The following is a 13,866-nucleotide window of genomic DNA, read 5'->3' on the forward strand; positions in this document are numbered from 1 at the left end:
GCCCAGAACAGATGCATACTGGTAAGTAGCATATTCGGTTCGAGGCATGTGGGCTGCTGAATTTATATCTGTGCATAGAATACATAGCAGTCCCTCCATTAACGGCGGCCACCCGTGCCAACTGCAGCAGTTTGGAAAAGTGTTTTTAGAAAAGCCTGCCCTACAGCTGCCTGCTGTTTGGAGTGCACATCAACACAGTAATGTTTTGTAAGTGTGTGTGGTGGACCATGTGGCTGCTCTACATATGTCTGTCTTCCAAAGGAATATTTCCAAGGAAAGCCATGGAGGCCCCCAACTTGCGGATGGAGTGGGCCTGTGGTGGAATGGTGAGAGTGCGCTTTGCTTTCTGATAGCAGATCTGAATACATTTAACGATCCACCTGGCTATACCAGCCTTGGAAATGGGGTTACTTTTGTGTTGTGGCGCAAAGGCAACAAATAGTTGTTTAGTCTTCCGAAAATCTTTGGTCCTATCAATGTAGTACATTAGGGCCCTTTTGACGTCAAGTGTGTGGAGCATTCTTTCCGCAAGTGACTCTGGATTTTGGAAGAACACAGGTAGTTCTATAGTCTGGTTGATATGGAACTGAGAAACTACCTTAGGAAGGAATTTAGGGTTACTGCGAAGCACCACCCTGTTGGAATGAATCTGAATAAATGGCTCTTGGTTAGTTAGTTCCTGGAGTTCACTAACTAGTGGTAGCGACGTAATCGCCATCAGGAAAGCCACTTTCCAGGTCAAGAACTGAATGTCGCAGGAATGCAGTGGTTCAAAAGGGGGACCCATCAGCCTGGTGAGGACCACATTGAGGTTCCACTCTGGAGCAGGTGGCGTCCGTGGAGGAATGACACATTTGAGTCCTTCCAGAAAGGCCTTAATGGCAGGCACCCTGAAAAGTGATAGGTACTGTCTGTCCTGGAGATAAGCAGCCATTGCGGATAAATGTATACGAATGGAAGCATAGGCAAGATTACATTTGTACAGATGTAAGAGATAACAAATGATGTTTTGAATAGATGCATCCAGCGGGTTAATGTTGTGGTCTGCACCGTAAATGACAACCCGCCCCCATTTCGCCGCATAGCATGCTCTGGTGGTGGGCTTCCTTGCCTCCCGGATGATGTCCATACAGTCAGGAGGTAAGTTGAGGTAGCCAAACTAAGACCTCAGGAGCCAGATCGCTAGGTTGAGCTGTTGCGGATCTGGATGCTGAATGTCGCCATGGCTCTGCGTCAAAAGCCTGGGTGTGAGGCGCAGCCTTTGATGCGGTACCACGGACAGTTTCAGAAACGTGGTGTACCATGGTTGGTGAGCCCACGTCGGAGCAACCAGGATGAGAGTCATCGAGTGCTGCTTCAGCTTGCTTGCCACCAGCGGTATTAGAGGTGCTGGGGGAAAAGCGTATGCAAATTTGCCTGACCAGTTCATCCATATCGCATTGCCCTGCGACTGTGGGTGTGGGAACCTGGCGGCAAAGCTTTGGCATTTGGCATTTTCCTTTGTGGCGAACAGGTCTATCTCTGGATGACCCCACTGCTGGAAGTACAGCTGGAGTACTGATGGATGTATCTCCCACTCGTGCATCTGGTGGCTGTACCTGCTGAGCAGGTCCGCCATGTGATTGTCCTTGCCTGGGAGGTGTTCCGCCATGAGGAAGATGTTCCTCTGAATGGCCCACTTCCACATGCTCTGAGTCAGATGAGACAACTGTGGAGAGTGTGTACCTCCCTGCTTCTGAATGTAGTACATGGCCGTCATGTTGTCCTTCCGGATCAACACGACCTTGTTGCACAGATGTACTTTGAAGGCTTTCATTGCCATGAAGATCGCCTTCAGTTCTAGAACATTGATGTGCATCTTCCTTTGCTGTGGTGTCCATAGTCCCTGCACAGGGTAGTGGAGTACATGAGCTCCCCATCCCTGGAGAGACGCGTCCGCCGTCAGTATGATCTGTGGCACAGGCTCCTGGAACGGTCATCCCTTGCAAAGGTTTTGTGGATTCCACCAATGCAGAGAGTTGTATGCCCGACCGCTCACCAACACTAGGTCTTTCAATTGTCCGTGAGCCTGAGTCCACTGACGTGCTAAGCACTCCTTAAGCGGACGCATATGTAGTCTCGCGTGCGGGACTATGAAGATGCAGGAGGCCATCATGCCTATCAACTGCATGAACACTCGCGCTGGCAATGAGTGTTGAGGTCTGAATGTTTGCATCAGCGATTGAATGCTGCTGACCCTCACTGAATTCGGTTGTGCAGTGGCTGCCAGAGTGTTTATCGTCGCACACAGATACTGCCGTATGTGGGCGGGTTGCAGGTGGAACTTTGGGTAATTCAGTGAGAATCCCAGATCGTGAAGGTGAATGGTGTGGGACATGTGGGCGGCACACTGCTGGGCCGACTTTGCCTGGAAGAGCCAGTCGTCTAGATAAGGGTAGACGTGAATGTTTTGTCTCCTCAGGTGTCCCGCCACAGTCGCCAGGCACTTTGTAAACACCCTGGGTGCCGTGGTGACCCCGAAAGGCAGAACCTTGAACTGGTAATGTTGGTTGTGGATGGTGAACCGGAGGTATTTTTTGTGTGACGGGTGTAGCGGAATATAAAAATATGCATCCTTCAGATCTAAAGTTGCGAGAAAATCCCCCTGACTGAGCAATGGTAGGACTTGCTGCAGGGTCAGCATGTGAAAGTGCTCCGATAGGATGTACTGACTGAGGGGTCTGAGGTAGAGTATGGGTCTGAGGAACCCGTCCTTTTTTGGTATTAAGAAGTACAGTGAGTAAACTCCTGTGCCTCTTTCTTTCACAGGCACGAGCTCGATTGCCCCTTTTTACAGCATGACGAGGACTTCCTGCTGCAATCAGTGCAAATGCTCAGCGGACATACGACGGTGTCTTGGGGGTATGTTGGGTGGAGTGGATGTTAACTCCAGACAATAACCGTACTGTATAAGCTGTGTGACCCACCTGTCTGTGGTGATGGACTTCCAGACTGGCAGGAACTGTTGAAGTCTCCCCCCGACAGGTGTTGCGTGGTCGGGGGGCAGTGACAAGGCGTCACTGTTTGTTGGTGGCGGAGGATCTGGAGTTGTTGTTTCCACGACCTCTGCCTTTGGCGCTGTTTCCACGATATCCACCTCGACTCGGTTTGGTGTATGTGGTCTGCGTGCCGCCTTTATAGTACTGTAGCGTTTGGGAGAGCTGGCCTCTGGAAACACCTCTAGAGCTAGAGCGACAAAAAGAACCACCCCTGAACTGCTGGGACTGCAGAGCCCCAATGGACTTAGCAGTTTGTGTCCTTTTTGATTTTCTCCAAGGTGGTGTCCACCTCTGGGCCAAATAGATGATCAGGGTTTTCGGTCTGATTGAGAATGGTGGTCTGTATCTCCGGCTTGAATCCTGAGATTCTGAGCCAGGCATGTTGTCTCAGCATGACACTAGTGTTAATAGCTCTGGCCGCGGTGTCTGCCGCGTCCAGTGCACATTTAATAGAAGCATTTGATGTGAGCTTCCCCTCTTGGATGAGCATCTCAGCTGCCTCTTTGTATTCGTCTGGCAGGTGCTGTAACAGGGTCTCCAGTGTGTCGTAATGTGCCCTGTCATACCTGGCTAAAAGTGCTTGTGTATTTGAAATGCGCCAGATATTGGCCGCTTGAGCTGCCACCCTTTTCCCCGATGCCTCAAACACCTTAGATTCCTTATCTGGGTGAGGAGCTTCACCCGTTGTTTGTGAATTAGCCCTCTTCCGGATATTAAAAACAAGAGTCTAGCGGCAACTGTCCCTTGATGTAAGTAGGGTCACCAGGCGCCGGTTTATACTTCTTCTCAATTCTAGGGTTTATCACCCTGGCTCTCGTAGGCTCTTTAAAGATCTCCCCAGCATGCTTCAAGACACCCTTAACATAGGCAGAATCTTGACAGTCCTCTCTGAGACGGAAAAGGTGTCAAAAAGGAAGTCCACTTCAATGGGGTCAGCATGGAGCTGGACGTCATGATTCTTCGCTGCCCTTTCAATGAGGGAATTAAATGCAGCAGAATCCTCTGTAGGCGACGTTTTTACAGCATACATCAGAGTGTCTGGAGTAGCGGAGGATCACCTGGGTCAGCAGCAGCTGCCCAGGGTTCATTGGTATCATCTGGCTCAGTGTAGACAGGATAGCTGTATTCATCCTCATCCTTATTGTCCACATCTGAATAAGTGGGTGAGACATCATGGCCATGTGGAGAAACCGGTTCCACAAGAACGGGGGTCGAAGTGGAATCCTTTTTCTTCTTTAGTGGAATTTTATAGGACTCCATTGGCTGTTCCGGGGCAATTTTTCGCTTATGAAGGGAAAGTCTGCCCGTTTCGGCATCGATAAATTGTTCTTGTTCTTCCAATGAAGATTGTCGATGCTTTAAGGCCGGGACCGCTGTCGTAGACTTCGGCACAGAGGACACCTTCTCTGGCACGTTGATGGCCATTCTAGGGGCGAAAGCCTTCGGCACCACTTTCGGTGGCAACGTGAAATGAATGGGCGTGGACGCCTTCTGCGGTTTATCGACAGGCTTCGAAGGTGGAGGATCCTTTGGCTCGACACTCGAGGCCTTGTCCTTGATGCGCTTTAGGGAGTCCGCCACTTGCTTGGAGAAAGCGGCGGACGGCTGCGTCAACTCGACGGAATCTTTTGAGGCACCACCAGACGTGGACTCGTGGATCGGTCCGCTCTTGGCCTTGTGTTGTCGACGCGGAGTCTCAAGACCCTTCCGATCACTGAGCCCTTTGTTGGTGTCGACAGTCTTCGGCGCCGATTTGTTCGGCTCGACTGCCTTGACCTTTGTCTTCGGCGTGCCAGACTTAGTCTCGACGCCCTTGAGCCGTTTCTTCGGGTCGATAACGCCCTTTTGCTTCATCGGCGCCGACAGGTCCGAGGGCTCTGAGCCGACTGAAGCAATACGCACTTTTGGTTTCAATGGGGGCACCAGTGCTTTCACTTGCGTCAAGACCGGTGTCTTCACTTTCGGTTTTGATTTCGCAGGGTGCGGCTCCTTAGCAATGTCCGTAGCCGAGCCCGAAGGCGGGGCTGTAGAACTCACTGGAAGATCTTGGGTAAGGCCTAGTGGCGATCCCTCGACCTGACCCTTTTGAAGCGTTTCGTCCCCATTGTCAGTTTGAGTTAGCTCCTCGCTCGAGCTATCTTCCATGGCCCCAAAGGCCTGGTCGTCGTCTCCTACCTCGTCGACTACTTCTTCCGCGTCGAGCATTTCAAAATCCGCGCCGTAGATGTAGTCGACCTCCGACGCGGGATTCGACAGGTTCTCACGAACTTCCCGGTCAGCTCCTTCATCATCCCCGGCATCGAAAATGTCCACAGGCGCCGGTGGTGTCTGCTGGGCTTCCTGGCACGCAGTGCGACGATGCAGAAGAGTCTTCTTGGATCGAAAACGGGAACAAGCCATGCAGCGGGCTTCATCATGATCCGGCGAGAGACACTTGTTGCACACCGGGTGGACGTCGATGTGGGGATACTTGAATTGCACACAGGACATCTCTTGAACGGACTCCGTTCCATGATGGTCCGTCGATAAGGTCTCTGGCGTCAACTGGGCCTTCAGCGTCGAAAGCACGCGGCTCTCTGGAATCCGGCTCGGAACTGAGCTGGAAGAATCTGTCACCGAACGCAAGACTATACCGACGAAAAGCTAAAGGCCTTTTGGCCTTAAGAAAGTTTTATATCGATTCAGACTAGAGTGAACCAATATACATCCGAACCCAATGGCGGAAAAAAACAATCTTAGGATGGAGTCGATGCCCATGCGCACTGTAGTCCAGGGGAGGAGCCACCTACCTCGGGATACTTCGAAGACTCTTCCAGGACAACAATGTGCGATCATCCGGACCAAACACTAGGCGGCGATCTATGCACAGATATGACTTCAGCAGCCCACATGCCTCGAACTAATGTGGTAAGAGACTTTTGATTCATGTATGCATATGCCTGTGCAGCTTGTCTGGGGACCAGACATGGCTCCATTCTGTTTATACACAGGGATGTGTGACATGTCGACTCTTCACTTTTAGGTGAACACCATGCAGGCTGCAATGGCAGTGGTGTGTGTTTGTGGTGAGAGGTCTCAGAGGGTGGCATTATACATGCTACAGGCCTCAGAGGCCTTTCCCTGGCTACCATTCCCTTGGTAGCATAGGTACCCTTTACAAGTGACTTGTAGGTAGGCCAGAGTTTGGCAAATGTTGGCAACAATGGTACAGGTTAGGGAGAGAACAAGGGCCCTGGTAACCTGACTGGCAGTGACCCTGGGCATACTCACTCAAATTGAATCAGAAATCTGGCAAAACGTTAGAGGGCAACAAAGCAGAAAGGGCACTTTACTACACTGATGTATAGAACGGTAAACTGAGATTACGATATGTTCACAGATCTATGCTGGCCTCTACACACTTTGCTAAAACTCCAATAGTAAATATGGTTGTATGTATGCTTATGTTACATTTATAAACTGCTAAACAAATCTTGAAACAGTTAACCTGTAACCCCAAAATTAAAATGACTGCTTCTGCAAACACCTTTCAGTCTGGCCTTTGACTGCTGGGCACCTGTGCCCTTGGAGGCTTCGCCTACTGCTATCAAGTGTTCGCTCTGCCTCCCACTGCAGTATGTCAGACAGAGCCTTGGAAATAACAAATGATCCAACAAAAGCCACTGAGAACAATGCCGTACCTCCAACCTGGCAATGAAGATAGTCAGCCCACTGTGAGACTGGAAGGCTGCCATATCCAGGTTTGTGATCAGGTCCACCACACGTACAGCACGGGTCACAAATGTGATCTGGTCCTGCTCATCCCCCAGGAACTTAATCACCTAAAAAAAGTAAAAATCACTTCAGTACATACCATGGAAAATGGGGTACTGGTCTGGCAGCAACAAAAGGAGGCCAAAGACCCAGGCATAAACCACCACATTTTGTAGATTTGTTTTACTGCTAAGATTTTACAGAGTTTGTGCAACTTCTTTCAAGTTCAAACATTACAAAAAATACCACTTCAGTGATGCCGCTCCATCCGCTCTCCAAGCACCCACAACTACAGACTAAGAAGCCTGCAGAAAAGCTCAACAACCTCTGCCGACAACTATCCACACAAACTGTATTCTGCCTACCTTCAAAAGGGCCTCCATCATACCACAAGAAACCAAAGCCTCCCCTCCGGCATCATAGCTAGCCAAATGATAGAGAAACGAGAAGAGCGCTGTAGCAAATTGGTGAGGGTAAGGCTCCATCGAGGGATCTACAGTAACAAAGAATCAGGAGACTACCATGAACAAAAAGTCAGAAGGGGTTAATGACAAGCGAACAAGCAGAAAGAAAATAAAAGCCTTACCAATCATGGCTTGAATGCAGTTTCGAACCAACACAGGTAAGAAGCCGTGGTACGAGGCGGTCCCAGTGCAATCGATAATACTGCTGAGCTTTGGTGTCCTCTCCAAGTGGACAATAGAAGTCAACGTCCTTAAAGAGGCAGCTTTAATGTCCTAGCAATATAAAAATAATGCTAATAGGGAAAGTTTCTTAAAAGCTCCAAGCTCCAAGTTTGTTTACAAAATATTAGTGGAAGTTCTATAGGGGGAAATTTAAAAAAGGTAACTAAAGCCAGTAGTAAATTGAAACACGAAAGAAGCCACTCACCATCAGCTGCTTGTCTGTGATCTGAAGGACATCCACAAGCTCCTCGATCAACCCATTGTACAAGATGCTATTGGCAGACTCCTGAAGCGCGTTAGAGTACACTAAAAAGGAAACCCAGATTAATCAGGATTTAAACATGAAAAGCATCTAACCTTTGCAGAGCTCACAACAGTGCAGCACATGCCTTGATTTGTAACTGAAAACAAAAGCTATAGCCCTCCACCAGTAAATGTCATGCATGTATGCAGGACACTGCACGATGGCTTAAAAATAACTCTGCAATTTAACAGTGCTAAAACAGATTTTATGCTGCACAGCCAAGAAAGTTCCAAGTCTTCTTCCGACAAACTTGTGGCCAATTCCTGTGGCTAAGCCATTGATACCTTCCGAGACAGTAGGCAATCTGGGGGTAGTGACCGGTTGAGTTTAGAAACTCAAGAAAATAAAACAGTGGGGACTGATTTTTCCCTTATAAGAGTGCTACGGAAGATCCGCCCAATTGCTGCCAATTTCAACTAGGGAACAGATTGTGAGAAGTGTTTTGAGCCGGTTGGATTACTGCAACGCCCTGCTGTTGGAGGTCCCAAAGTATCAGATTGAGACTCCAGAGAATTCAGACAATTGTGGCTAAGCTAGTCCTTATGAGATCACATTGATCAGCTGCCCTGGCTCTTAATGAGCTTTACTGGCTCCCCAGGTCAGAGGATTCAGTTCAAAATCATTCTGTATTGTATTTAAGGCTCTACATGGACTGGGGCCTAAACCGCTGCAGAGCAAGATCAAATGGTATGCTCCTACCAGAAGCTTGCAATCGTCAGCTAAACTGGTGAAAGAACCTACGTTTATGAGAACAAAAATGGGAGAAAGCTTTTAGCTCTGCAGCCGCGCGGCTCTGCAATGAACTCCCAATCAGTCTCAGACACAAGTTCTCTTTCAGTTTAGAAATAAATTAAAGACCTGGCTCTATCTTAAGGGTGCTGTCTCGGTCCCCTTTATCTTTCATGAGTGCGATTTTCCCTGTGACATATGTAAATGTTCGAGTTAGTGTAGGTCAGCGCTAGGATGCCCGTGGGGTGAACGAGCGCTTTTAAAGTCTGTTAAACATATCAACATAAGCACATTACGGTCCATGAAAATCTTCATTTTCTACTGACATGTAAATAAAATGTACTAGCTGTTTGCTGAACAATTTGCTGCTGTATGTACCTCTTTCCTCGTTTTGCTGTCTGTGCTGGCAGAGCCCCTGTTTGAGGAAAAGGGCTGTTTAGCGCTCACGTTCTGAAGCGCCTGGAGTGCCTGAAGCGCCACGGAGCAGCGCCCTTCGTTTGCCTGGAGTGCACACACCGCCACAGCTCCTGAAGCGCCTGGAGTGCCTGAAGCGCCACGGAGCAGCGCCCTTCGTTTGCCTGGAGTGCACACACCGCCACAGCTCCTGAAGCGCCTGGAGTGCCTGAAGCGCCACGGAGCAGCGCCCTTCGTTTGCCTGGAGTGCACACACCGCCACAGCTCGCGTTTCGGAAACACTCGCATTCCCTGGACGGCGGACTGCGACAGCTAAAAGAACTCCAAGTACCACAAACCTCTTGGCCCTGGAGCACCGCCCTGACACGCCCCCCTCACCTGCCGATAATTGAGGAGGAGGCGCGCTGTACTGGGCTGTTTGCTGAACAATTTGCTGCTGTATGTACCTCTTTCCTCGTTTTGCTGTCTGTGCTGGCAGAGCCCCTGTTTGAGGAAAAGGGCTGTTTAGCGCTCACGTTCTGAAGCGCCTGGAGTGCCTGAAGCGCCACGGAGCAGCGCCCTTCGTTTGCCTTGAGTGCACACACCGCCACAGCTCCTGAAGCGCCTGGAGTGCCTGAAGCGCCACGGAGCAGCGCCCTTCGTTTGCCTGGAGTGCACACACCGCCACAGCTCGCGTTTCCCGCTGCGCGGGAAACACTCGCATTCCCTGGACGGCGGACTGCGACAGCTAAAAGAACTCCAAGTACCACAAACCTCTTGGCCCTGGAGCACCGCCCTGACACGCCCCCCTCACCTGCCGATAATTGAGGAGGAGGAACGCGCATCACGGGACGCGCGCGGGCGACGCCGGGCTAAGCCCGGGCAAAGGGCGGGCCCTCTGTGGCCCTCAGTGACCGAGGTAGGCCGGGCTGGGCCTGGACCCTTACATTTTCTTTTACGCACAGCTATTATTTACTTGTGTCTGTGCCCATTTGAGTAGGAAGGCAATTCGCCGCAAATACTGTGATAGATATACTGCACCCTGGTCCTACCTGTCCCGCAAGAGACCAACTTTATTCCAGACTTTTATCCATTTTATAGTGCTATATTCCTTCCTTTTCTATTGTGGAAAATGTCTAAAACTTTACGTTCTGGAAGGGTAGTGGGAGAAAAATCCACCCGGAAATTACCTACCATCCGCACAAGAAATAAGTCAATAAATAACCCACCTCTGAAAGGTCAATGTCAGTTATCTGAACTGTGGGATCTAACCGCTACTAACAAACCTAAATGTGCGACCCTACTCAACTCAGATACCAAAGCCCTTGAGGTACAGGAAGTACACTTACCAACTACCTTTGAGCCTCGTTCTCCCCAGGCCCAGCAGGGGGCCTCCCAACTTATGGTAGGAGGGTCTCCCTCACAGGTCCCTACAGACGGGAAGCCGACGATTGTAAGTGAGCCTGTACATATACCACCGATCCCCCAGGCATCCAAGAATGACAGGCCGGGAGACGATCTGTCCGCTTTATCTATTGACTTGGAACTATGGGGTCGCTACATAAGCCCTGCTAAAGTGGAATCCCTGGAGCAATTTAAAGTTCAGGGTGGAGCCACCCCATCAGGACTAATGTTGTATAGTAGCACTCCGTCACTAAACAGACATGAAATTTCTGACTTGTTAAACTCCTCCAAGAGTCCCGATCTCAATCTCCTGGATAATATCTCCATGGCGGAAGCACGAGAAAAGCCGATCTCTGAGTCCATGATCGCGCTGGAACAACTTCTTGCTTCAATACTGATGCTTTTAGGGAAATTTGTAGGCAGCTCGGACTGTATCCTTGAATCAGTTACCCAAATCTTAAAGTTATTGCTGCAGAAAGTGCCGGATTTGGGTAAGACCTCTTCCCCTCAACAGCTTGAACAACCTGCATCTGAGGGGAAAATCAAAGCCACTAGAAGCGAACTAGCTAAGAAAAATGAACCGCCTTCTTTGGTCCCTGATAAGGAGTTGCCACATACTGCAGCTTCAAATTGCATCAAGAATATAGTCCTCGAGATAGAGGAGGAGGATAAAGTCTTGCCTGGCCCCAAATCGGCACAGGAGTTATTTCCTATCTTTGTCCCGGATGGTGGAAAAGAACTCTTGGCCGACAAACCCCAATTTAATGAAGAAAAGAAAAAACATGGTAATCAAAAAAGTACCAAAGCCAGCAAGAGGAAACCAATTCGAAAATATAGAAAGAAGAAGCAACGGAGGATCATTTTCCAAAAATACACAGAGGCAAGGGAGAATGAAATGAGGAATGGGGAACCTTTATCTACTTCCTTAAAAGCGGATACGGATGTGAACTTAATCACTTCAACCTCAGTGGAGGAGGAAAATGAACAAGGCAGCTTGTCTTCCCAGGAAGACATTCCACAAATTGGGAGCCCTCTCCCAGGCTCCCCGGTTCGGAGTGCAGTAGGAGGGCCACCTTCTTTTCCCTCCGGGACTTTAAACCCTTTGGCTGCTCCCTTTGTGGTAACAATTGACTCCGAAAATGCTTGTCCTCTTGCTCGGCCTGTAAATATGTCTAAGGCCCCTGCGGATGTGCGTGTGCTAGAATTTGTTCCATTATTTGATACTGACCTCTTATTAAATAGAGCCTGGCTCCTTAAGCGCTTTAGCGAGGTTGAATGTCTCTATCACATTCAGTCTAGAGACATAGAATTGGTGTCTCTGTTAGGTGGCAGTCGGGTTCTGAGTATTCGGGTGAAATTTTATTCCCCGATTATAACAAATCTGATTCTTGAACAGGCTGAAAATTTCCAACGTTTAGGAATTGATATACTTCCTATCTCTACCCCTGGCAAGCCAAACTCTTTCGATAAGCAGGGGCTGAGAGGTGGTGAGCTAATTGGGATAACCTCTCCTCTGAGAGACCTGAAAATTTGGGTTTCCAGGGGAAAACGCTCTGTATCGCACGTGAAGCCACTTCCACTAGTTGAGAATTCCACACTCAATGATGATAATAACCGGTGGAATTGGCTCCATAGTGCTTTATCAACAAAAAATAAGGATAACCCCAAATTGTTTCACCACCTTTAACCCAACCTTAAACATAATTTCCTGGAACGCGGCCGGATTTCATAGTAGCCCGGAGAAACTGGCCTTCTTATCCACTCTGGAGGCCGATATATTGTGTATCCAGGAAACATGGTGCATAGATAGGTTAATGCCTTTAAAAGATTCCTATGTATTGGAAGTACCGGCTGCGCCCTCTAAAAAAGGGCATGCTAGGGGGGGGCTCGCCTGTTTACTGTCAAATAAGTTCCAATGGAGATTCTCCCATTATATTGATCCCACTAGACTTTTCCACACAATAACTTTGGAAAATATGTACCATGATAATACAAAATTTTCCATGGTCATTTTTAATGTGTACATTCCGCCTGAGGATGGTTTTAATGACAAACTGAAGCGGGTCCTCCAGTTTATGGAAAATATAAAAAATTCTCCTCCTTTTCCGGTAATTTTGCTAATCGGTGATCTGAATTGTAAAGTATCAAATGCTAGTCTAACACTTTTTAGGGATAAAGCTAAGGAGGAAACATATTGCATCCCCCAGACGCTTTTCCCGGAAAACTTAAGAACAAATAAAAGGGGGAAGATTTTGTTAAAAGAACTAGCAATCGGGGATGGTATTATCTTAAATGGAAGATTTCCATCTGACGTCCCCGCAAATTATACCCATAATTCCCCCTTTGGATCATCAATTCTGGACTATGCTATCGCCAGTTACAGCCTGTTTCCCCTGATTCTTGACTTAAAGATTATACCCACGACTCTGAGTGACCATAGTATTTTAGCATTATCAATTTCGTTAAATTCCCTGAATACGGCATCCTGGGCTCTAAATGGTAAAGAGGCTACCTTCAACCCAACAGCTGGAAGATGCTTCTGGAATAATGCTGCCATTAATGGGGTCCAGGAGCTATTGTCCGACACTCTCAGGGAAATTGAAGTGTGGAACGGAAATGAAATAGTTTGCTTCGAGGCATTCATGTTAAAGATTCTATCGAATGTTAAAAAATCTGCCCCGCTTAGGAAAAAAGGAGAGGTAGTGCCTCTGCCCCTCCGTAATCTGAATAGGGAGTTAAACAAACTAATCCGTGCACAGTATGCTGAAAGGGTACCGGAACGTGGGAAAGTTATCGCTAGGTTAAGAAGAAAGAGAAGCAGACTCAAGAAAAAAATTAAACGGGACAGGGAGGATGAGGCATGGATTAAATTAAGGGAATCTGCTGTACACGGCAACATTAAAGATTTTTGGGCAATAATTGGGAAAGGATGTGGTACACGCCACTCCCCTATCCCTATAGCTATACCAGAAGATCTATGGTTCTCCCATATTTGTGAATTATATGCTGGAAATGGGACCATAGCTGTTGATAACGTCTCGGATCCGGCCCCTGATGACTCGGTTTTCTTTCCCTCTGAGAAGGAAATCGAGTTGGCTATAAAAAATATGCGATCCTCTGGGGCCATGGGACCGGATGAACTTCCGATGACGGTCCTAAAACAAGACCCATTGACCTGGAGTAAAATCCTGTATCCCCTGTTTAAGGCGTGCCATTCTTCTAAATGTGTCCCTGCATCATGGAGAGGAAGCATTCTGGTTCCTATCTTTAAAAAGGGGGCAAGGGACAGTCCCAGTAACTATCGCATGATTGCGCTCCTCGACTCCATCGGAAAGGTCTTTGCGAAATGCCTCCTGAGTTCTCTTTCCGATTGGGTCGAGGAGCGCAACATCCTGCCTTTGGAACAGACTGGCTTCCGAAGGGAACATGGCACGTTGGACAACCTGACTGCCCTGCAGGTTATTACGGATAAATATGTCCAGGTGAGAGGGGGAGTGGTATACGCCGCATTCATTGATTTCTCCACAGCGTTCGACAAAGTAGATCGGGGAACGCTGTG

The 13,866-nt window shown here is 48.6% G+C and overlaps 1 protein-coding gene across 2 annotated transcripts in view; it reads right to left on the minus strand.

Annotated features, from left to right (window-relative positions):
- The window catches only part of HUWE1 (HECT, UBA and WWE domain containing E3 ubiquitin protein ligase 1), a 1,800,886-nt gene that overhangs the window by 1,494,091 nt on the left and 292,929 nt on the right, over nt 1-13,866 (minus strand). For both annotated transcript variants that reach the window (XM_086940169.1, XM_086940170.1), the window contains 4 exons: nt 7,683-7,783; nt 7,378-7,528; nt 7,157-7,284; nt 6,719-6,859 (listed from right to left, as the gene is read on the minus strand). In XM_086940169.1, the coding sequence (XP_086796295.1) occupies nt 6,719-6,859; nt 7,157-7,284; nt 7,378-7,528; nt 7,683-7,783 (521 nt within the window). The remainder of the gene's footprint in view (nt 1-6,718; nt 6,860-7,156; nt 7,285-7,377; nt 7,529-7,682; nt 7,784-13,866) is intronic.

Source organism: Lissotriton vulgaris, chromosome 10, assembly GCF_964263255.1.
Source record: "Lissotriton vulgaris chromosome 10, aLisVul1.2, whole genome shotgun sequence".
NCBI classification, from domain to species: Eukaryota; Metazoa; Chordata; class Amphibia; order Caudata; family Salamandridae; genus Lissotriton; species Lissotriton vulgaris.